Source organism: Bactrocera latifrons, unplaced genomic scaffold (assembly GCF_001853355.1).
Source record: "Bactrocera latifrons isolate USDA-ARS-PBARC rearing strain unplaced genomic scaffold, ASM185335v1 scaffold_27, whole genome shotgun sequence".
Lineage (NCBI taxonomy): Eukaryota > Metazoa > Arthropoda > Insecta > Diptera > Tephritidae > Bactrocera > Bactrocera latifrons.
This window is the reverse complement of record NW_017536296.1, coordinates 1,920,261-1,946,451: the sequence shown is the minus strand read 5'-3', so window position 1 is coordinate 1,946,451 and position 26,191 is coordinate 1,920,261. Positions and strand designations below refer to the sequence as shown.

The 26,191-nt window shown below is 34.1% G+C and overlaps 1 protein-coding gene across 2 annotated transcripts in view; it reads left to right on the top strand.

The window, feature by feature from the left end:
• The window catches only part of LOC108969949 (semaphorin-2A), a 180,233-nt gene that overhangs the window by 120,878 nt on the left and 33,164 nt on the right, over nucleotides 1-26,191 (top strand). For both annotated transcript variants that reach the window (XM_018935000.1, XM_018934999.1), the window contains 2 exons: nucleotides 12,797-12,884; nucleotides 13,128-13,179. In XM_018935000.1, coding sequence (XP_018790545.1) covers nucleotides 12,797-12,884; nucleotides 13,128-13,179 — 140 coding nt within the window. The remainder of the gene's footprint in view (nucleotides 1-12,796; nucleotides 12,885-13,127; nucleotides 13,180-26,191) is intronic.

Here is a 26,191-nt window from a genome sequence, read left to right as displayed (position 1 = left end):
AGCCAGAGCTTGCAAAAAAATTGAGAAAATCCGTACAAAATATATTTGCTGAAAACTATCCACTAAAAATCCATTCATATGTTATTTTAAACAACTTTTTTTCCTATAAATTCCTCAATAGAAATTTGAAATATTAAGCAATATCTTTCAAAAAAAGTTCATAAAATTCAAAAATCCTTGAAAATATAAAAACTCAGTAAGCAGAGTCCAAAATATCGAACAAAAGATGTTAGTTAACACACGCAGAACAAAAGAATTCTTGCAGGAATTGCAACTTACACATATGCAGCCGGTAAGCACATCCTAAAAGTATGCAAAAATACGCAAATGGCAGCAAGCACATACACAAACAAACCGAAGCTGTCCGTTTATGTAACAACAGTGATAAGAGTTCCTAATGATGCACTACCTCATAATAGTTCCCCTGAAAACAATAACAACAATGACAGTTGATATACGAAATGAAATACACCTGGCGCTGCTCAAAGCCTAGAGATTTCTCATTTGAAGCGCTTGTTCTAGCAATCGCTGCTGCTGTCACTCCGGCTACAGTAGCGCTACAGCCGAAGCTTCGTGTTTTGTATTCCAACCGCCTTATGTCAATGTTGACATTCCGTAGTGGTTGCATTCGCTGTGCTTATTGTACTTGTTGACAATGATGTTAATGGCAAAGTTAACGTCATTGTTGTCATCGGCACTGCGCTTTGTGTGCAGCGCGCTGATAAGGCGCTAAGGTTTGCAGTTGCAGCTGCTTGTTTCAGTGTGTGCTGTGCATTTGAGGCCTCGAACGCTAACAAAATGAAAGCTTTTGTTAGTGCATTTGAGCGAAGGTGGCACATATTCTTTGTGCATCTGTTGTTGTCAGTGTTGATGTACGCAACATAACGATGGTAACAATGGTGGTCATGTTAGCTGCAAGAAACAAACCCATCTGTTAATGGTAATCGTTTTAAGATGAGTGTAAAATTGTGTGTGCTTTTAGGCGCAAAAGACAATGTGTGTTTTAATGAATGGCCGATACATGTGGAGTTAGAACGCTGAAATAACAAGACTTGGAACTGGGGTAAATTTTGATAACGAAAACCGGGTCTGTATATTGTAATAAATAAAGCGCCACTAATACAGATTTGAGCCCTATACATCAAAATAAGTTCACCACGTCACGAACCTATCCTTTTAACACACTTCTGGCTATTGTTCGATATTGCTGAAACGAAAAAATTCGGGACAGTATGTTGAAAGCAAAAGCATAACAACTTTGGTAATCTAAGTGTTAGTTTTTTTATTATAGAAAATAGAGATTGTAATGGTATTGAAAACAGCCATGATTTTTTAGCAAATAGAAATAGAAGTTGTTGATTATTATTGGAACTCATCAAGAGGACAGATGAAAAACGGTAGTATTATAAAATACCAATACTTACTCAATATTTTCACGTAAGGAAACTTAGGTAATTTATTGGTGTTTCAGACTGTATGCTGATTGAATAAGTTAGTGATTAATTCATGTACGTCTCAGGCTAGAGAAACGCTGTTTAGTTACACTCAGGGGTTATCTTAAGGCCAATTAACTGAAAAAATATTTTTTAGTTGACTGAATTAAGGAAAATATTTTAACTGAGCGCTTGAATAAAATTGCAGAACTGAGAAAATAACTCTCTTGAGAGCAAATTATTTTTAAAACAATTTTCAAAATTCGCAAAAAAACATTTCGCAATTTAATTCATTATTATTATTATTGTTTTTTTATTTAAATAAACTTTTTCCGATATACTATTATTCCAGACAACTTTAAAAATTAAATATACCCAAAACGGCAGAGGTTTATATGTATTTTATTTAGTATATGTACAGTTACAACCTTTTTAAGAACTAGTATTTAATAAAGTTAACAAATAACTGAACATTGGCAAAAAGCATAAGTTTATAATTGATTTTTAAATTCAACAAATTCTAATGATAAAATAATTATTATGTTTGAGTAGCAAACTGTTAGATAGAAAATAATTTTACAACTAGCTGCCACCCATTAAAAATAATTTGTACTAGCAAGATAATGTGTAATTTTTTCACCAAACTATGAAAACGAAACATAATATGAACAAAATTGAATGTGATCCATTCTATTTGATTTTTTTTAATTAGGTGGCAACCTTATTTAAAAATACTCTAACAGTAATTAACATTAAACTGTGATCCATAAGACTTATATTTTGTTTTCATAGTTATATTTTAATTACTGTTCGGAATATTTTTAAAGAAGGTTGCCACTTATTTAAAAAATCAAACCCATAAAATAGACGCGAGAACTTAATCTCTATAATATTGATTTTAAAATTTATTATTTGTGAAAGCTTTAAAGAAAATGCCACCTATTTTAAATGCACATACCACAAAGTTCATGAGATAAAAATGGGCTGAACTGAACTGAACGCTTTTTATAAGAGGTTGCCACCAATTAAAAAAAAATGTAATTCCTTTACAATTAACAATGTTTTTAAAGTCATAAGTTATTTCTGATAAATGTTGCCACTCGTTCGAAATTTTGTGCTGAAATAGTTGTTATGAAAAAAAAACTATTAAATATTGTAATACTTATCGCAATTAAAAAGAATAAATAAAGATATATTTATAAAGAATATACTAAGAGGGTTGCCATTTATTTAAAGAGATGAAGACAATAAATTTGAAAGGCTATTGTAGTTCCTGTAATATCAATTTTACATAGATATTATAATTCTTATAATATATGTAGATTTCACATGAGGTTATTGAGAAAGCCAAAAAACGTATGAGGAAAGCTGCTTTTTGTTCAAGCTTTCTTCTGAACTAAATTGGTATTGAAATATTTGAATCTCGACATCAAACTTAAAATATTTTTTGGGGAGATAAATATTAAATTGTAATAGCAGCCACCTGTTTAATATTATTGGTGTTTATTTTATCATTGGCATCAAATAAAAATTACTTGAGATTTTCTCTATATATGCTTATATTTAGGAAAATCCTCTCTATATGACCTAAATTACTCACTGTGTAGCGAATATAGTTATCGCCGATTTAATATAAAAGCCTGCCTGCTGTTAATATTATATCATACAATGCCTGTTGACGACGTTCCTCGAAATGCAATTTAAATTGTTGTTGCCTCCCGCACATCTATGACCATATTGCTTCTTTTGTTTTATAAAATTGTTGCTTGCTTCTGTTCCTTCATCTTAGCTTTAGCTCATTTGTGCAACTTCACGTTGCATACAGCCACTGCACATTATTCGTTTGAATATTTATACCCCCAACAAGATATACGAAGCGTGCAGCGAAGTTTATTTCATCCAGCAGGAAACACCGGAGATCCCGGAAGACATTTTTACAAATAACATAAATGATCAGCATGATAAGCTGAGTCGATGTAGTCATGTCCGTCCTAGTCTCTCAGTTGTTGAGATAATGATCAGAAACTTGAAAACGTTCTTTCCTTACAAAATAGCTGCTCATTTGTTGTAGCCTCCGTTTGTGGATAACTATAGCGTATTGCTCTCATTCAAACTGAACGATCAAAATTATATAATTCGATGGAAACCTTTTTTTTTTACAAAATTTCTTCACACAATTCGGTAAGGATTATTGTCCAAAAGAACGGTAGAATAGGACTGTTATAGCGTATAGCTTCCATACAATCTTGTTGACCGAAATCAAGTTCGTGTATGGAATCTTTGCATTTATGAAGGGTGTCTTCGGTTTTACAGAAGTTTAGTTTTCCTATTGCTTTTGCTAATTTGGTTTTGTTGTTTTTGCTCCACTAATGCGCTTTTTGTAAAATAACTTAATTCAACTGAACGCCTCAAAATACCACGGCAGCTGTTATTCTCGTGTTGTTTCGTACTCTTGACTTCCCTCTCTAGCCCTCTTATAACTAACCCCGGCAGCTAGAAGAAAAGATGCTGCCATACAAGCACTGCTGTTGCAAGTTAGTGGTAGCCTTATGTCTTTTTTTTATGAATGTAAGTGAATTAAAAAATTGCGGTCATCAGTTTTTATTGCACTTCTTTAGTCCCTCATATTTTTTTATATATAAAAGAATTATATTATATATCCCTTCTCTGCAACATGTTGGCAAATTCTAGCAACCCTTTGAATTTTTCATTTGATATTCAATAAAGGCTTCGCTATTTTTTTTTCCTATGTGCCACAATTTCCGTTTCCCGCTCATTATTTTCTCTTTTCGCCCATGCTTTACGCTGTCTTTCTAACGCTGTTTGCAACAGCGCAAAATTTTCATGTGTTTCCTAAAAAAGCGGAACATGCCCGTAAAGCAAATCTTACAATTTGTAAAGAAATGAAAAAATAAATTACTGAACAGTTCGCATGAAAAATGCATACAGTAGCTTTAATTAGATTTTTTATTTTTCCTCGCATGCGATTTTTTCTTTCCAAACTCTTTACGGTTCGCTTTGTACGCTTCTGTGCGATTTTCTTCTTTTATATTCTTTTAGTTTTAACTCATTCTCTTTTCGACGCTCATTTTCAACACTCTCCTGTTAATTTGTGCGCTTGTTCTCAAGCGCATTCGCTTGTCAGTCACTACCGTAGCAGGTGAAGTTGCGGAAAATAGTAAAATGCTCGCAATAGTCAATTGCAGGTCTAAAGCGAATTGACAGGTCTACAGATGAGCGCGAAAACTAAAATAGGAGCAACGTTAAACAAACAAGAAGGAAAGTACTGCTTTAGATGTGTGCCACTTTTCGCTGTTCCTTACACGCATACGCATATCTATGCTTTTAAGGACCCACACACAAACATATTTTGTTTACTCCTACAATTTTCGTGTATATGCAGCTTTAGGGAGTGCATATAGACCTGCATGAACTTGTCTAATTGCGTTGCGCCTGCATGTATGCTTCTGCAGATGACGTGAACTGCTCTTGGCACACACTGCAGTGAAATAGTTTAATTAAGTACACGTGCTAGTGCTATCGAGTTTTAAGAAATTTTAATTTTTTCACTTAATTATTTTGTCGTTTGAATTTCCTTTTATATTTTCTTATACTTAAACACACGTGTTTACACGATAGCTTTTCGTCACATTTTTTGAATTCTTCTGATTTTGCTACCTCTGTTGGTTTGTGTCAGGTTTAAAGACACGTGTCAGTTCTTAATATGTCTTATTTTTTTCGAAAATAACAATTTGTTTATTACGATATGTTATAATGATATAATCGCGTCTTTTTAGAATTGAAAAGTAAAAACTGCTGTCTTTACTTTTAGTTAAATTTACCTTTAAATAGTCAAAAGTTTAAACACAATGTTTCAATTTCAATATAGTATCGTGTTTCCTTTCTAACTATATATAATAATAGATTTAAAAAACTTAATTTGCTCTAATTTCAACTGAGTCACGGAAGAAGTTAAACTTTTGTAGAAGAAGTCTGCAGTTTTCCATACCGTCTTAGGCCTTGGATACTATACTAAGATGTGGTCATAGACACAATTTCTTTGTACAACCATTTTCCAAATTAAACAATCATCTCCTAAATGAGAATCGTTTTCCAAATCTGCTTTGGAAATTTAAACTTTGCACATATATCACTCACGAAAAATGCCATTGCTTTTGTTATTGAACAAAGCTATCTCATGACGACAGCAAATAGCAGCATTGCACTTTATTCTTTTCGTCTTTAGATATTCTTCACAGGTTACATAGTTATTTTGGCATTTGCTTGGCGAAATAAAAATATTTTAATATTTTTGTTTGTATTCCAAAAATTGAACTCTTTGTATACTTTTTTCAAATAATCGTTTATTATTTCTTTGACTAATTAACGGCCGACCATCAAACTGAATATTAAAACAAGATTTTGTATAGAAAATAAAGATAAGATTAGATATCTTTACTAAATATCGGGTTTTCTTTGAATCACGATTCGATCACTCCATACTAACTGAATTATTAAAATCAAGTTCTGGTATAGAAACATTTATCTTTCTTTGCTATAGTGGTAAACACAGCTCAAACAACTCTCACAGCTCTGACACTAAAGAAATTTTAACCCTTGCATACTGAAGTTAAGAAAAAGTTATTAATATATTTATTTAACGTTCGCCACCATCAAACAAAAAATACTAAAGATTAAGCGTCTTAAACACTTTCCATATTGTTTCATTCAATTAATTTAATATAACTCATTATTTCTTACATATAACTGTGGACTATCAATGACCTCCATGCCCAGCTTCGCATATGATTAGAAAGTTATTCATGCGACCTGAAAGTCGGGATCACCTCAATTAGCGATTATTGGACCGCTGATTTCTGGGCTTTGTTTTGTATACGTCTTGCTTAACATAGGTTTGATTAGGTCAGGTTAATCTGGTTGACCAATAAGCCACGCTTAGAACAGTTTGGTCCTTTGCGATACTAAATATCGTTCACTTGCTCCGTCCAAGAGGAGTAGTTATCGTTTACGATGCTTCATTGTTTCCCTGTCGTCCTACTCTAGGCTCTTCCTTTAGTCGTCTTGCTTGATATAACCCCGTAAAAAAGGTTTGGTTTAGTCAGGTCATACGGCCTTGGAGGCCAGCTGAAAAAAGAGTTTATTGATATTAACTTGTTTTCAAATTTTTGTTGCAGCTCCGCAATAACTTCATGGGGTATTTGTGTAGTTGCTCCAACCGTGTCTATTGACCGTTACTGTTACGATATCTTTTTCAAAGAAATATGGCTCGAATACATCTTGATGGAACTGTGCACAACACAGAGACGATCTGGGTGAAGCTCCATTTCGTGGATTATTTCTGGATAATACACTCCATTACACCAATTTTGTTTGTTTATATTTCCGTTTAGATCAAAGTAGGTTTAACCTATCTTCGGTCATTTCAAAAAGTTTTTCGAACTTTGGCTTGTTATATAAAGATTATAAAGATAAAAAATTATATAAAGATATAAAATCCGTTCTTGAATACGAGCATGCGCATCTCGATGTTACGGTCCTCTTGCCATACTATCTGATTCGGCAAACACGATTACAACCTTATTTCGGGTCCATTTACTTGAGACGGGTAAATGACGGACTGCAAATAATGTAATCGCTGCACCATCCACACCCTCTTTCCGATATACCTAGAATTTTTTTTTTTTTAATTTGAATAACAACGGTACAACTAATATAAAGTAAATAAATTGCTCACAAAATTATTAGGTTTGTTCCTACAGCACGATTCGTGTACCACCCTATATTTAAAATTTCAACTATGTTTACAACTTTCTTCAGACACCCAGTGCACAGCAACTGTCGAATTATTTGGAATAGCGATTATCATTAGGTGAACGAAGGATTCGAATTCCGGCGGGGGAAAACCTTAAAAATTTTTGAGTTTTCTAATAAAAGTCGGCGCGAAAGTCCTTCTTCCTCCTTTCATGGGGTGATATGCACCAAAGCTTGGGATGCGGTTTATGCGTAACGAGTAAATTGCGTTATTAATTGGGGAACATTATTAAGCAGTTAGGGAAAGACATTAAATTGAAAATACCGTGCTCTAACTGTTTGGCCAAATGATGTTCAATCGATTATCGACAATCGGTACTATTTTTAATTGATTTCTTACCATGTTGGTGCTAGTTCAAGGAACTAATTCCTTTCCAAAAGCTACTGCCTAAAAACTTGCCACCCTACGTTGTATTCTCGGTCGCTTTGGCCTCATGTTTTTAATCAGTATCCATACTTCATCTTCACAAAGCGAAGCAGAAGCTCATTCGTATTGTGTTTTACCAGTGCTGAGTTGTTTGATTAGCTGAAATATCATTAACCAATACACTACTGTGTTCAAAAAGTAAGGTAAAATAGACATTTAAAACTGAAGGGCATCAGAGTGGAGAGTAAATATTTTTTCTAGATCAAAACATTTAACTATCTCCGAGTCTCCCTTGATTTTGTGAACAACCAAAAATGATTTTTTCGATTTTTATAATCATTGATTTTGTTGAGTAAAGATTAGCTGATTGTTTTGTGTGTTAGCGATAAATATCTGACATTATCTTCTTCACGGGAATGCACCATTTCATACTGTTTTCGTTCTTTGCGACGCTTTTGTCAGAAACTGGGCCCAGAACCTACCGCAACTACAGTTTTCGCCTGATTTGGCTCTGCCCGACTTTTGGCTATTCAACGAACTCAGGAGGTCAGTGCGATTATTGGCTTTTGTCACACTTCGAAGATATTGAAATTGATACGAAAGAATAAATAAAAAAGTGCATTTTATACATATAATCACCACGCTTTAGTTTTCTCAATACAAAACAGTCGATGTCTTAAATCTACACAAAATTTTATTCAAACAAAATGTAGCAAATATGCAATTGTGTGTGTGCACAATAGGATTCTACACAACTTTATGTTTGTGCTTATGTGTGTGTGTTTAGGTTGTTTGTTGAGCAAACATGTTTGCACTATATGAATGGCTTACAATTAACGAAAGACATCATTGCAAYAACAACAGTGGCGTTACCGTCACGTCAACAATTTACTTATTGTTGACATGAACAATATATTATATAAATGGACGATACACAAAAAAAAACAAAATATTAAACACAAATTACAAAAAAAAAAAACATGCTAAATATAATACACACATATTTACTTTAATATAAAAACAGCAGCCGCATGAAATCTTGTAAGCTCGCCATATTAAACAAAGTAAATAAAGCGCAAAAGTGCCATGTAATTCTGGAAGTGTATGTGTGCATGTGTGTGTTTGCGTTGGCTTATTTGTTGTGTGATATGACCAGGCAGGACATTGAGGACAAACATGGCAGGATATTAATTGCTTAAGTTGTCGTGGCATGTTTAATTGTGCGATTTGCTTGCTTGCTTTCTGTCTGCAGACACCCACTTACACACACATACAATTGTAGGTTAGTATATAGTGTATATATGTATATGTTAGCATAGAATAAACATTGTGCAAATATTGGCATTTAAATGCCTACGTTTGCTTAACGGCTGTGTGGTTGTATATACGCATATTAAATATATTTGGTTTCTCTTTAACAAATTGTGTACGGAAAAAAATCTGCGGTCGGCAGCAAATATTAATTATGTTAATTAAATGGCTCTCTTAGTGATCTTTTTCCTGCTGAGTGCTGTGTTTTGGGTATTGTTTAACCTTTCAGCCAAGTCGTCGCCAAGTTAGACATTTAATTAGTGAAATCTGAAGAAATATTGAAACAAATGATTGCCACTTAGGCAGTTGTGTTTGTTTTGTGGCTAAATATTACATTTGAAAGATGATAGCTGAGGAAAAATGATGAATTACGGTGAGTTTGTTCGTCTAAATTGGTTGGATGAATTGTGTGACTTAATACGAGTATTTGGCCACAAAAGTGATGTATTTCTTTGAAGGAAAAGCATCTGGTAAGAAAAAACGTAAATGTGATGAGATATGTAATTTATTGCATTGTGTTTTATTATTTTTGCTTTTGGTGGTAATTTTTCTTTAAATCTTTGTGAGTAGTTGTTCCACCTATGTATTTAAAAAATGCTCCTACAAATCAATTTTGTGCCATGTAATTGCGTTGCTTTTTTTGAGACTTATGTTTTTAAAATACGGCTATATTGTGTATATAGTATATTTGAAAATATTTTTAAGTCTAAAAGAAAACTTTATAGAATTAAAAAAAACTGCTTCACCAATATATTGATTTGTCTGCATTGGTAGAATGAGAGTGAACAGAAAACAAATGTGGCAAAAAAAAAAAGTTTCATTAATTGGCTTCAATGATTAGCATCTTCATCGTTTTTTAAATGAGTATCCTGATTTGTAAGATACTAAACAACTTAAGTATGGTACTACTTTTAAAGAATTAGGTGGTAATTTTAAAATATTTACCAATCAGTTTACCCAATATATCCTTTATGTCATGAGCAAGTCTTTCAATCCAAGCAAAATATCTTAAACACTATTGCCATACACATTTTTTACTAGATAAAGGAATAAAATATAGAAAAATTGAGCTCAGCAAGTCTAAGTGTAATAAAAACACAATATTTTTCGTTTACTTTAATGTCAGTTCATCCTTATACTTCAATTATTATTTTATAATTAATTGACGTTCGGTTAATCTTAAGCCATGGACATTTTCATTTCAATAGTTAAAAACCCCACATAAATAAAAAGAAAATCCATGGCGTATGAGCAACCCAAATCACTTAAAGGAGAAAGTCTCTCAAATAATTTTTCAAACCAAACAACCACAATTTTCCTTGCTCTTCAATTCGACCACCTACCACTCTGCCACACATGCCACAGAGATATTCAATTTTTCAAACTAATGCCTTTGGCTATTTGTCAATTGATTAGAATTTCAATTTCATTCTGTCCGATTTTGCGGGACATGTTAGTCCGTTAGTTTTTATGAACTGCCGGAATGCCCACTTTTTCTGCACCTTTTTTGTGCAGAAACAAATGATAAAGGAATATAAAAATGCAGATATTTTATGTGCCGAGCTTATGTCCTATGTATAGGAATATGTGCGCATATATGTGTATGTATGCGTTTGCATATTACTCTGCCACTGCTGCCTGCAACTCGTTTTCATTTGGCAATATTTTATATCTCTCCTCTCCGCCGGTTCTTCTACCAGCATTTTCTCCACATGTATTGAAATACAATACCGTTAGGGCTATTCTAACAGCGTTGACGGCCATATTCATTTACGAACGAGTGCAGCATATCAATTTTTCATTTCACATACTACAAATATTTATATACAAATACAATGGCATAGCCGCAAACTGCACACAAACCGGTGTATAGAACGCCGAAAATATTGTAGCACACAAAAATGAAGTGGAATAAAATATTTTGTTGCTCCAAATCAATGAATGGTCAGCTTTGAATTTGTTTGACCCTAGCCTGCCTATGAAGTTGAGCGTATTTTGTTACTTTTTTCCAGCTGCAACTGGTTATTTTGTTCCTTTGCTAGCTATTGGCGCATCCTTAACTCATTTATTGTTGAAAGTACTCGAATCGTTTATTTTCCTGTAACAATATTTTCTAGTTTTGTTTGCTTGCTTTACTGGCGAAATATGTATTCATAGTAGTACTTGGTTCCTGTGTATCAGATTGCTTTGGAAAACTGAACTGCGATACTTTATAATTTTTCCGCGGAATTTTTTTGTGTTATCATATTTATTTACATGCATATATGAACTAATAACGCGCCTTTGTTTAAAGTCAACATATTTATTACATGTACTTTGTACATTTATAATTCAAAAAAAAAATTTTTTTAATATTATACTTATAAAATGTTGGCAAAATATCGGAAAAAATTCCTAAGCTACATAGTTATTAACAAAAAATCTTCTTTCATAGTTATTAACAAAAAATTTTATTTGCATAGTAAACATTAAATATTACTTACTTTCAGCTCTTCAATTAGTCACTGCTGGCTTATTTTTCTCCAGTTTTTCGTCCTTTGTACATATTCATCTTTTCCTACTTATTCTCTAAAAAATAAATGATTTTCCATGATCTGTTTCATTTTCTCTTCAGGAACAAAAACTGAGCAGATAAAAATTAAGTAAGAGAGAGAAATGTGCTTTATACATTACACCCTTACACCTGTTTAAGTATTTTGTGCTTAGCGTTTTTACGTCACCAGAGAATATAAACAAGATGTAGTGACAAAGTGAACTCAAACAAAGTACAAAGTGATTATGTTGTTTGCTATTTAAAAACTGTACTTGATTTTTTTTTTTACTTTAACAGATTCTGCCTTACTTTGATGAATGTATACACCTATTTGCATACATTTTTTGTGGAAGTTAGCCATCTTCTATTCACCACTTTAACACAATAGAGTATACGTATAACAACTGCTAAAAGCTTGTTATTAAAATTGTAATATTTTATGATGGTCGGTGGATAAATGAAGTTCGTGGAAATGTACGTCTGAGTATTTTCATAATTTATTTACTATGTTCCTTGATTACAATACCAATCACGAGACATGTAAAGATAAACCATAGCCTAAAGAGGTCTTTGCGCTTATTTTTCAGTTAGCATTTCGCATACTTCTTCTTCTTCTTGATTGGCGTAGACACCGCTTACGCGATTATAGCCGAGTTAACAACAGCGCGCCAGTCGTTTCTTCATTTCGCTACGTTGCGCCAATTAGATATTCCAAGTGAAGCCAGGTCCTTTTCCACTTGGTTCTTCCAACGGAGTGGAGGTCTTCCTCTTCCTCTGCTTCCCCCGGCGGGTACTGAGTCGAATACTTTCAGAGCTGTAGTGTTTTCGTCCATCCGGACAACATGACCTAGCCAGCGTAGCATACATGAATCTTTATTTTGTTAACTGTAATACAAATTTTTTGTCGTCAGGTCTTTATACTCCATAAATTAAGTTTTTTAAACATATGTTCAAGAAAAAATAGAACGCGTATAATTCAATGTTGTGGCCAATAATTTAGCTTATTTTAAAGACAAGATTTTGGCATTGTGTTTTAAAAATAATTTCGGGTATATGATCGACGCGCCTGGTTTAATCAATTTTTCCCGAGAATCTCACTTTTCGAGCACTTTTGCAACAATTAGGATTAAACCCCAGTAATAACAGAGTTCTCTTCGAAAACATCAAAAAAATTAAAAATATATAATATATTTAATATATCTTTAAACATTATTTAATTTACGATATCTGTCCCAGTGCTTTACAAGCTCATAAATTATAATTATTAAATTACTATTATTTATATTTTTATTGAAATGATTTATTTCTAATTTTTTGCAGATCATGTGCGCGAATTCAACTGTGGCAAATTATATTACCGAACTTTTCATATGGATGAGGCGAAGGACACACTCTATATTGGCGCCATGTAAGTAACATATTAAAAACGAAAAAACGCCGCGTGGTTTGGGGTTTTGTTTTTTTTTTGGTTCTATACAAAGTTTTTTCTTTATATTTATGAACAAAAATCGCTACCACTACATAAAATCAAAGTTATGACCACAGTGAGGCACTTTTAATGCGACAGCAACCCCAATAAGCTCAATACCGACCACAGCGGCGGCGATTTATTGGTTTTTATCGATATTAACTGATTTTTATGTCTCCACAGGGATCGCGTGTTTCGTTTGAACCTGAAAAATATTTCGTCATCACAATGCGATGTAAGTAATACTGTATATGTAAATGTTTACTAAATACTAGTTATTAGCTGATGGAATAAAGCAAATAGCACAAAAACGCAAAAAAAAAAAAAACAATATTAAAATATGACCGTGGTGGATTTTCGCAATACTTACAGCCATAATTATGAATTGATGAATGTTTTAGGCTGATACGCCTAAACGTATGCTTTGCGAGCTTAGCGCACGAGCGATTTGAAAGCACTAAGCTGCTGGCAAAAAAGTTAATACTTCTGCAAAAAACATAAAAAATGTAAATAAATCTATGACAAACAAAACTTCCATCCCCCGTATCGCATACGCCTAAAAGTATGCAACGACTGTTGCAGCCGCAAAACATAACTTATTCATTGCTATTATGCGTCGCTAAAGGCGAGCTTACTCGCCTACAAACAAGTGAATAAAAAGCAATGCTGAGAAGGTAGCACAGCTGAGACTAAAGCCGCGCGACTGACATAAGCACTAGAGATTTATGAACATCGGACTACATTTTTTTTTAACAATCACACAACTATAGTTTTCATAGTAAAACTGCATCTAAAAAACAAATCGAAAAAAGAACAATAAAAAACAATAAAATAAACTCTAAGCGAAATTACATAAATTTTTAATGAAAATGCCTCCCAAGCGATACAAACAACCACAAGTCCAAAATGGTGCGGAAGCACACACAAGTAAAATTTGTATTTGGCATTCAACGGCTCGTATGTGTTTATTGTCTCCAAGCACATGCTTTGCGGCAGTGTTATTGTTGTACCCAGCATGTTTGTGACGCAACTTTTTCAATTTTGGTAGTGCAGTTTTGGACTTATACACAAGAGTCGTGCTTTCAGGCTGTCGGGTTCAAAATAAAAAACGAAAAAAGTTCCTAACGTGCTTAACCTTGAGAACCAAAGAGCTGGATACAGTGTTTATAAAAAGTATTATATATAAAAACACAAAAAAAAAAAAAATAGATTTTGTAAGCGCAAAAAATAGTTCAAGTAAGGCAAAGAAGTGTAACATACCTTAAAGGGATATTTAACTCGTTCTATGAAGTTCGGGGTTATTGGTAAAAATGATTTGGAAACCTCTCAAGAAATTTTTCGATAAATAATATCATATAACATATTACGGAATTCTTATATACAGTGTCAAAAGTGGCATGCACCAATGAATGATGTATGCTTGTGGAACATATTCTAAATTTAGCATACCTTAAGGGGCAAGTTAAATTTACAGTTTTTGCTTTTTGAGGGCTTCAACGTTCTTGATGGAATGATTCGAAAACCTCTCGTAACTTCTTGTAAAAAAAATTAATTTTTTTTTTTTTTAAGTCTTATTAACTGTGTCAAAATGTCTAAGAGGAATTGGACAAAAAAGTACTTACTAATGTGATCAAATTGAAAATAATTTTGTCCATTTCATCTCGTTCAAATTAGTCCCCTTCCGCTGTAATACTTATGCCAACGAATTTTCCAGTCATCATAGCACTTGGAAAAATCCTCCGTCATGATAGCCATCAGAGCCTTCTTCGATTCAGCTTTTATAGCCTCAATTGAGTCAAAACAGCGTGCTCGAAGAGGTCATGTGATTTGCCAGAAATGACACGAAGGTAAATCAGGCAAGTGCCGTGGGTCGCGGCACGATATTAGTTGAAAATGTGGCGAAATGATCACGAATGTTTAATAAAATCAAACAGAGTAAAATAGACAGAGACAGACAGACAGCGTGAAATATACAAACCCTTTAGAAATATTACAAATGAATAAAATCAATGTAGCCTACCCCAAAACTGCCTCCTTCTGGATCATATTCGCGGTTTTAAGGAGTTATATACAGTTTAAAGACCGGAAAAATTGAATTTTCCAGAATTTTTTCCAGTTTTTCCGAGAAAACTTTTAAGATGATTAATCTAAAATTTTTTACGAACATTATTCTATTTTTAGCTGCATGTTAAGACTTGGTTATAGAAAATTTTTATGGGAAAAGGAACTATAGATAATCTCCGCGATCTCCTCTCAAAAAAGGCATTTTGCGGTGAACACTATCTCTTTGAAATTGGAAAACAAAACAGATTTGTTAAATTAATGTTAAATCTAGTAATAAATAGAAGGAATAATGTATCGGTAAGAAAAAATCTTCTTGCTAAAAATATAATTAGAAAGTTCGTGTTAAATTTTGAGACTAATTGACTTAGCCGTTCCCGAGTCTTGTTGGCCACCAGCGTTAAAAAAAAAAAACCATTTTGAGAAAAGCGCAATTAAGGTTTCGAATTCACACCAAGCACTCTGAATCGCCTTTTCAAATTTGCGTGTAACTTCGAAAATATTTACCGGAACGATGTGAAAGTTCCTGTGTGTTTTCTTAAATATATGTACATTAAGAAAACTTATATAAATAAATATATATATATTTTGAGAATTTTATTTATATATAACCTCTTAAGTTAAATGTTACATATACATATACACAGAAGCAGTTACGTAATTCATTGGCTAAACTAAATAGAAAAGGTACAACAACAACTGATCAACCATTACATTTTCACCCTTCATTTATTCTCCAAAAATAATGGTATTATCTAGTTAAAGGTAAATTTGTGAAAATAGACCTTAGCACACCACTGAGTACATATAAATTTAAACACAAAATGGTTTCTGCACATTTGAAACTCCCAACAGAATTCGGCATAACCATCAAAATTCTATTCTGCATGTGCTGCAAAAACACCAAATAAAAGCACGAAAATAGGCAGGTCGTAAGATATTCAGTGGAACAGCTCGGCAGGTTTTAGCTGTCCTGTGTGACTCATGGTTTAGCGTACTTAGTAGTAATACTTAGTTTGCGCCTACTTTATTATGGCCCTTAACGCACGCACACACAACCAAGGACATTGAGTACCTGAGTGAAATACCGACGAGAAGCTGCTGATGCGGGCAGCAACAACGTTACCTGCCATTTACTATGTTTCGCTCTGAATATTTCGACACTGAAGGCGCAGCAGCGGAGAAAATTTGATTGTGGTTTCTTGTAAATTATTTTGGGAAGTTTTTAGGCAATATGACTGGATTATTATTAGGATGTGGATCAGAAAAGGGAATTTATTCATAAACGAATTTCTTAAGAAAAAAATATAATTAAGGTGGGGAAGTGTAGTTTTAGCAAACTTATGAAAATTCATTAGCAGTCTTAAAACCCAACTTTTATATAGAATCATTAAAGGATAGGAAATATTTTTCCTGACTACTTTATAGTTATTTCTATGGTTTTCTCGCTGATTCTCGATTTTCTTCCCGAAAGGTTATAAAGTTGTCCAAAATTGTTATATCGCCTCAGAGGAACCTTGAGATTGTCAACAGTTACTAAAACATCATAAATTTGTGTTTTCCGATTTTCCATTAATACAATCACACAACCAACAAAACACCCTTAGGATGGGTGGGTTGCTTGCGGTTTTACACTTCACAGAAGTCAAACTGAATATTGAATTTTTTTTTACTTTTCCTTTCAGTGATCGTTTTTACGATATAAATTCTTTTGTGATTAAAATTTATTACTACCGTAAAATTACGTGGAGAAAAGTTACTCATACGCACCGCCCATTCATACAGTGTTTCCATAGTAGATGAAAATGAAAATATATCTTCAACTTTATGACAACATATTYAAAAATTTTATAAATTAGTTTATTAAAATAAAATAGACAATATATAAGTAATATAAGTACAAAAAGGAAAACTGAATAAACGTAATTTATACGGAATTAAATTTTGTATGTTTATTTATATTTTTTAATAAATTAGATTTGCATAATAAATAATAAAGTAGGCAAGATGGAGAGCTGTCTTGAGATAAAGATATTTTCTTGAAAAATAATATAATATAAGTGAGAGACTCACGGAAAACCAAAGTTTGAGAGATTTAAGAAAATATCGTTGAAAATAGACACACAGATAGATAGAAAATAATTGAAGCCTCGGAACAATGCCCGGAACTTGCCGGGTGCGACTGAAGTGATGTGATTCGCGTCCACATAAATGAAACCTAGGAACTTGAGTCTGCGACTACAAATTGCTGGAGAATCTATAATCAGGGGTTCCAGAGTTTCCCATGTCGCAAAACCGGCAGTTTACGCAAGATACTATGCCCATTTTGGACAAGTGCCTTTAGAGTCTGTAGTGCCCTGTATATTAGTAACTTGGTGTAGCGCATTTCTGCTACCTGCTGCTAGTCACGTTCTCTCCCCATTCTTTATAGTGTGGAGCCCCATGCAATGCGTAGTTCTGGCCCCATCCCTGTCACAGAGCGTCTCGTCGGCCAGCTTATTGCTGACTACCCTTTTATGCCCTGGCACCCAGATCAGGTAAACACGGTTGGAAATTGATAGGCAGTTCAGTCGTCTTATATACTCCTTTTCTAAAATCGATTTGACCTCATAAGCTTTTAGTGCCGTTTGACTATCCCTAAGTGTGGCTTTACGCTGGTTGGAATAGTTGCGTTGGAAATTGATTTCTGCAGACTGACTTTTAGCGAAGAATTCTGCTTGAAATGAGCACAACACACCCAGCAGAAACCAGGCATAAATAACATACATGTATGTCCAGACTCATGTCGAAAACTAAATATTTTATGTATAATTTTATGTATTTTTTAAAAAATTAATTTCTGATTGCGTTTTATATTAAACTGAAGCACTGTAAAACATGAAAGATTTCAATGCTTGCAAATGTATAAAGTTTAGTATATCATAATTTTGATTTAGAGTCTAGTTCAAGCAGATTTCCATGGCATATATTTATGTCAACTTATAAGTATGTATGAATATGTATATATATACATACATACTTAGACCTTATAGGCAACAGTAACTGCTACACATATGCGTAAGTGTATCCCCTGTGTGTTGAACACTTTGCAAGTCACGCAACGCACCTGCCATCCACGCCACCGCCGTCAGCCGCGACACATCAACACTCGGCCCACAGCAGCGCTAATGCGTGTCAGTGTTACTCGTCGTTGCCCACACTTTGCGCCGCCACACAAGAAGCATACAAATTGCGTAGCACAGTAGGAGAAACCAACGCAGAACTCTTCTGCTCATTATGCGCACTTTACTTTGTCTTTGCATTATGTGCATTACGTGATTTATAAATCAATTTCGTTGAAAGCGCTGTGTCATGCGGGAGAATTTTATTTTTCTGCCTGTCCTACGCAACTCTCCGCTCTTTTATGCGTACAAAATGTTTGCTTTGGGCTAAAGTAGTGTATTGCGCCAACATGTATGCTATGAAATTCCACAACCTATATATATGCTTGGAAATATCCACCATATATAATATTAAATAGTACAAGGGTGGCGCCTAGTTCAAAGTGAGCAGTGAGGTTATGCATACGAGATGTTCTAAAGCAGCACTGAGAATAACAACACATGTCAGTGCAAATGCACATACATGTGCGTAAATGCGTGTTAACACAAACCGAAATGTGTGTCATAAATATGCAGTTGTGCAGCGACCGCAGCACGCTCACACTCCAATTGCTTAAAAGCTTCGGGTCGCGCGGTGCAAACACAAACAAAATGCACACAAAAAATATGGCACACATACAGCACACAGCTGCCGTTATGTTGCACAAACTCTTGCCACTCATGCACGTTCTAACTGCGCCAATGCACATTCATGCGGATTTGTTAGTGAAAATATTTGATTTAATTTTCCTTATTATGGCACGCATTCGAATTTATGCTCAGCGTTGCTCTTATTGAAAAGTTTGCAACTGTGGCAAGTTGTTTGACTGCCATGGCATGCAGCAACAACATGCCCCATGGCAAGCCCTAATACGATTTACAACATTTGCATGCAAATTATGTATAATTACGGTTTATTTACTCAAATTCAATTGCCGCTGATTCACAAAACACCACTCGACCACACAACCACACATGCACAATTGCCAACAGTTGCAATGGCATTGCACACGTTGGCTCTGCACGGCGCTACGGTTATGCGATTAAGGCCAATTGTGCGCTTCTGCTTCCGTATGCGGCATACTTTGTTGATTTGCAGTTGTGAACTGCAATTGATGGCTGCTTTCAGTGTTTCATAATTTTATTTGATGAATTGGAAATTCGCTGCAAGTTGCTGGTAGTCGCACAAAACTATAGTAGTTGGGAAAGAAATCTAACATTTTATTTTATATCTTCAGAACTCCAGCTAGAATGTTATAAATAAAACTGCTGAACTCGCAGCGAAACTACACATAATATACCGCTACTTGGTATTATTGAAATAAATAATAGAAATGCAATAATCGGGTTCTTCATTGGATTATTAGCAGAAAGCTTGCTTGTTACAGTACCACCATGGAGCTAAATTTTATCAGCAAGCGTCTTTTAGAAGACATAAAGCAAAACTGAAAGCCTTTAGTAGTAAATTTCAGACTAAGATTAAATTTTGTACGAACTGTCGTTTATAAAAAAATCACCATTATTTTTCTTTGTATTTGAATAACATATAAAGGATTATATATGTAGTCGTCTAGGATAATTTATATTCAATTTCATTCTTTCCAAACTCAACGGGTTACACCTAAATGTGGTTACCAACAAACAAACTTCTCTATTCACAAAACCGATATGCCTTCGATCTGCCTTTCTCAAAATTATTCTTATGGTATATAATATATAATATATAATATATAATATATAATATATAATATATAATATATAATATATAATATATAATATAAAATATGTAATATATAATATATATATATAAATATATAATATATTCTATATATTAGTATAATCTTGCTATCTTGTGTCATGGTTGCGCTTAAAATACTTGGTGCTCTTAATGAATCTACCTAGATCTTTTTTAAACAGCTATTCCAGGCTTAGTGCCTTCAAACTATAATGTGTCTGGTTTGTGATAGAGCAATGAAGGCAATGATCTGTGCTTGGCAGTGGCAGATTGTATTGTATATCATCGACTTCTAAAACCTGGTGAAACTGTTAAACACTACAGACAACAAATTATCATTTTGAGCCAAAGATTGCAAGAAAAACGACAAAATTGGGGCAGAAAACTCGGTCAACAATAGATGTGTTATAATCTAGTATTGCTCTGTTCGAACACAATTCCACTTATATTGACTAAGGCGGCCACTTAAACATTCGTTTTAGAAGTCGATCGAATTTGTTGCGATTTAGCAGTGATTGACAGAGAGAAATTCGATCCCGTAAATACAATGAGCATCTTCTTCATATATCCAGTCATATTTATATGCTTCCAAAGGGTTTTATTTGCAATGGAGAGCTCATGACAAACTTACTATACCCTGTTTGGGGTATAAATATACTTAATAAAATGACAAATAATATTCTCTCTTAAGTCTTTCCCACATTTAGTTTGCAAAATATTTGAGGTAAACTTTTTACTTTTGTGAAGTAGATTGACACTCAAAACAACAAAACAAACCAGAGAACTCAGGTAGTACTGTGGTCCTCTTAAAGTAAAGTTTGGCTACAAATTTCATGTTATCCATACAATCACAAACTCATGTACGTTTCTATATATAATATAAGTACAATTTCAACAATGTGTCTGCTTAATAGATTCAAACAACTTTTTGAGCTGCTCAAATGTATTTTTCATGTTTTTGCCAAATTTAAGGGACAACTAAATGAACTACATAGCAATTTGAGTTGCCGCCAGGGATGTCAAGCAGTACACATCGGAACACAGATAGTGTTAATAATATAATTCTATACAATATTGTAACTGCTGTCTATACATTAGCATATACACACATACTCTCACTCACTTAGATTTATATGGCTGCATATTTATTCGTTGCGGTGTGGTCTTTAAGTGTATTTGTGCATAAATATTTATGACAAAACTCGAGGGTATTTTGTGTGTGTGTGTGTCTGTTGCTCTTCGAGTGATTTTTACTTCATTTTATCCGAGAACATAAAAAGCGTATATGCACAATAATAACACTTCTTGTGGCCAAACATATGCAGAAAGTTGTTAAAATTCTCACTCACACGCACATATAAATATTTATAAAAATAAACACATGGCCATAAGTATGCAACATACATATGTTATTGGTCTGAGAAGTTTTTGATGTTTAGTTCACAAATTTACATAGTCATGGCAGTTTGATGATTTTAGAGTGAGTTAATGAAAAATAGACAAAACATGACCGCATATATTGAATGAAAAGTTTACAACTACACTCAAATATAGTACATAATCTTCTCTTTTAGGTTTTTTTTACTTTAACATAAATTTTGGAATATTTGGAGGGTCTAAATGTGAAAATTATACTTTATCATATGAAAAGTTGTGGTTTTTGGAAAAGAACTAATTGATATAGAATGCAATATAACAAACATTAAAGAAACAAGTAAGGAAGGGCTAAGTTCGGGTGTCACCGAACATTTTATACTCTCGCATGATAAAGTGATAATCGAGATTTCAGGCGTGGTTGTGAACCGATTTCACCCATATTTGGTACATGTCATCACGGTGTTAAGAAAATATTATATACCGAATTTCATAGAAATCGGTTGAGTACTTCCTGAGATATGGTTTTTGGTCCACAAGTGGGCGACGCCACGCCCATTTTCAATTTAAAAAAAAAACCTTGATGCAGCTTCCTTCTGACAGTTCTTCCGTAAAATTTAGTGTTTCTGACGTTTTATGTTAGTCGGTTAACGCACTTTTAGTGATTTTCAACATAACCTTTGTATGGGAGGTGGGCGTGGTTATTGTCCGACTTCTTCCATTTTTGAATTGTATATGGAAATGCCTAAAAGAAACGACTATACAGTTTGGTTGACATAGCTATAGTAGTTTTCGAGATATGTACAAAAAAGTTAGTAGGGGCCGGGGCCACGCCCACTTTTCCAAAAAAATTACGTCCAACTATGCCCCTCCTTAGTGCAATCCTTTGTGCCAAATTTCATTTTAATATCTTTATTTACGGCTTAGTTATGACATTTTATAGGTTTTCGGTCCGCGTTACGGACGGACGGACAGACGGACATCCGGTTTTCAACTCTACTCGTCACCCTGATCACTTTGGTATATATAACCCTATATMTGACTCTTTTAGTTTTATKACTTACAAACAACCGTTATGTGAACAAAACTATAATACTCTCTTTAGCAACTTTGTTGCGAGAGTATAAAAACAATTTCCACCAATCTAATGTCGGAAAAAAGCAGAGAAAAAGCGTAATTGAATTTTTAAGGGTTTGATCGATTTTCGGCAAAACTAGTAGTCTTATAGAAAAAAGTTATAGGGTAAAGTTGTTGGTAATGAAAATATCTATAACCTTTGGATACAAACTTTTTTTAACTTAACCTCAAAACTTATGTCAAAAATTTAAATAACTTCGCTTCTGAGTATATATACTCTTGTAAAATGTTGCTGCAGAATATAATAGTATTGTTCACCTAACTATTATATTGATCACCTAAAACTTACCAAAGATAGTTATAGGGTTATATATATACTATCAAATTGAACAGTGAGTTTTTAATTAATACTTCGCGTGTTTTCCGAGTCTGTAAAAGACCGTCGTGTTAACAATAATGAAACTCATCATAACTGGCGATGAGACTTGGATCTACGCTAACGATCCCTAAACAATCGATCAATCAAATATCGTGCTAAAAGCGAGCCGAAACCGAAAAACCAAAGTCGCTCAAAAATCAAGGTCATGTTGACAGTTTTCTTCGATTATCGTGGTGTGGTGCATTATGAATTCCCTCCGCCGGGTCAAACTGTCAACAAGGAATATTTATTCAACAAACATCGTCCGGAACCACCGTATTTGTCTGATTTCTGGCTATTTAGCAAACTCAAAAGACCACTCCGAGGACACCGTTTTGACTCAATAGAGGATATAAGAGCTGAATCGAAGAAGGCTCAGATGGCCATCACGAAGGAGGATTTTTCCAAATGCTATGATGACTGGAAAATTCTTTGGCGTAAGTGTATTTCAACGGGAGGGGAGTACTTTGAAGGAGATTAAATGATTTGCAAGAATAAATTTAAAAAAATAAAACAAATTCAAGGTATCTGTATGTTTTTCTGTCCGCCCCTCCGTCCGTCTTTGCAAGCTGTAACTTCAATAAAAATTGAGATATCTTAATGAAAGTTGGTATGCGGGATCGGACCATACCACGCCTACAAATCACCATTAACCGAAAACCTATAAAGTGCCATAAGAAATAAAACTGTAATTTGCAAATGGAATAGCAACAGTAAGGAGCACCCGCAGGCAAATGTCTTTTAAAAAGTGGGTGTGGGCGCAATAAATCAATACCTAAATACCCCAGAAGCCTTAAATTTTACCTCCGAGATGGTAATAGACGGCTTAAAGGGAGCTGATGTGAAAATTGCACGATGTACGAGGCACCGCCCACTTTTTGGTGAAATCACATATCTCGGGACTCGGCCTACAGATTACGATTAGCTTTGGTACGTGGCATTTCTCTCACATTTTTAAGAAACAGTGGGAAAATGGGCGAAACTGGACTGTAATCATGCCTATTTTTCCTATAATACAATTTTAAATTACGTTTCAAACTTTCACTTTCCAGTATATATATAAAGAATCGATTAATATATCAGGGTGAGTTTATACCGCAATATGTGAGTACTCTTAAAAAAATTGAAAAAGCGTGTTTTTCTGTAACGCATCTTTGTGCTTAAAATGAATAAAATGGGGTGGAAACTCGCCCTAGAACCCATGTAACTAACACGCCTTATATACCTAAAGCTATCTCCTGGATTTAATAATTGCAAGTTGCAAGAGTATGATATGTTCTGTTATACCCGAACTAAGCTCTTCCTCACCTGTTTGTTTTTATCTTGTTAAACTATTTTTTTCTTTCATCCTATTCGGTGTTAACTTACCTTCTTTCGTCCCAAACACTCTATATTTTTTTAATTTTTGCGCTAGTCTTTAAAATAACATTACCAGAAATGAAAATAAAATAAAATATACTCATGATAGTGTAATTCACCTAGCGGATGAACATTTAAGGCAATTTGATTGCAAGCGAATGGTTAAGCAGCTTTTGCATGCCCACAGGTATGGTCCCTATTCGAAATTTAAAAAGCTTACATAAAATCACTCAATCAAATCGCAGCAAAGCGAACGACTTACATCAAAAGCATCCACAGTAGTTGAAAGGCGACAAAATCGCTGCACAAATATAATTAATTTTTAAATAACATGAACACTATGCTTTAGGGCATGCTAAAGTCGTTGCGCCACCGCAACAAAGTAACGGCAAACTTTCCAGAGACAGTGGACAATGGACAGTAGACTAAATCCAATAGCAAATAGAGAAGAGCACATCAAAAGCGGAAAACCGAAAACACAAACACAACATTCGTGCATAGGCGAGCCGAGTGCTGAGTCATTCATTTGCAACACTGAATGTCGGAAAAATTAAAAAATCGTATAATATTATAAAATAGAATAAAATTCAGATTTGTTAAGTAAACAAAGTTTACTTTTATGTACATATGTCTGCTGTCTACTGTCTGACTAAATATCTAACTGTCAGTCAGGCAGTCAGATAATGTCACCGCTGTGTACAAACATAAGTCTGCTGTTCATCATGTCCATTTCAAGTCCGACGCTGTCGCTTCCTTGCCACTCTTGTCACACACACGCACACATTTACGTGACTGTAGGGGCGATGTGTGCGCTTGTGTTTGTGTAGTGGTCATGTGAAGTGTTGTGCATTCGTTTGCGCATGAATTAACTTTATTTGCTTTGAGTAAATTAAATAAACTACTCATATACACAAACTATAGTCGAGGTAGGTGTGGTAATTTTTCGCTGCAACTTGTGGATAACTCGGATTTTTTCGAGTGGTTAAGCGGAGTGGGCGAGTTTGTTACAGAATTTAAATTTTATGTTCTTCTACAATGGTTTAATTGCTTGAAATTTAGTTGTATCTGAAATAGTTTCGAAAGAATCTTGGTTCCACCCATAAATAGATGGGTTTAAATGCATCTTTAACAAAAAGTAGCCCCAGAATATGTGTATGCCTATGACGCTTAAAAATTTATTAATTTTGAGACAATTGCTTATGGAATATTTCACCATTCAATCTACCAGATTCGGTCCTATAAAATATAGATATATATAATATATACATATATATATAAAGTACACAATCAATGAAATGTTCTCTTGGGGCACAAGACAAATAATCTCACAACGAATTGTGTGATAGAATGTCATTAGAAGCAGGGAAGCTGTCTATGGAGTGCCTGCAGTAAGGTGGCTCCTTAAATACGGTACGGTAAACGAAATAGCTGATAAGACTGCCAGAAATGCATTCAATCAGGCTAAATTTCCTAAAAGGCTGACTGACGGATCAGACAAAAATAAAATATCTTAAGAACATGCAGCATCACCAAGATTATGAGAAAGTGACAAAAAGACACATACACATGATTTTTACTCACACATTCTCAAGGGGATTACATGATGGTGACAGGCTCCGGCTTACTAGCATTACATACGGAAAATGCATGAAAGTGTCCTTGAGTGAGACGCTGGAATGCTAGCTTTGCTTCTGACTGGCCTTGTCTAGAGCTTGTCTTAAGTTTACAGGAGATTCGCTGTTCAAAGGATTAGAAGAATTTTCAAAATTAGATCTCTAGTTGACTTCAAGTCAATCGTTGAAGTATGTATGCTGACTACTTCAGCGGGGATTTAATTTAAATTTCATCTGGCGTTAAAAAGGGACAGTAAATGTATGAAGTGTAAGAGCTAGTGCAGTATAACCTAAACTCATCTGCACTGAAGTCCAAATTCGACCTTAAGTCGTGCATGCAAACCAAATCGTTTCATTTTTTCTCATTTGTAGATTGTATTGAATAATATTGTATGTTTATCGTTATCCGAAAACTAAAGACTAGTCACATATATAAAGACAGATGGACCTATAGACCGAATAATACGGCT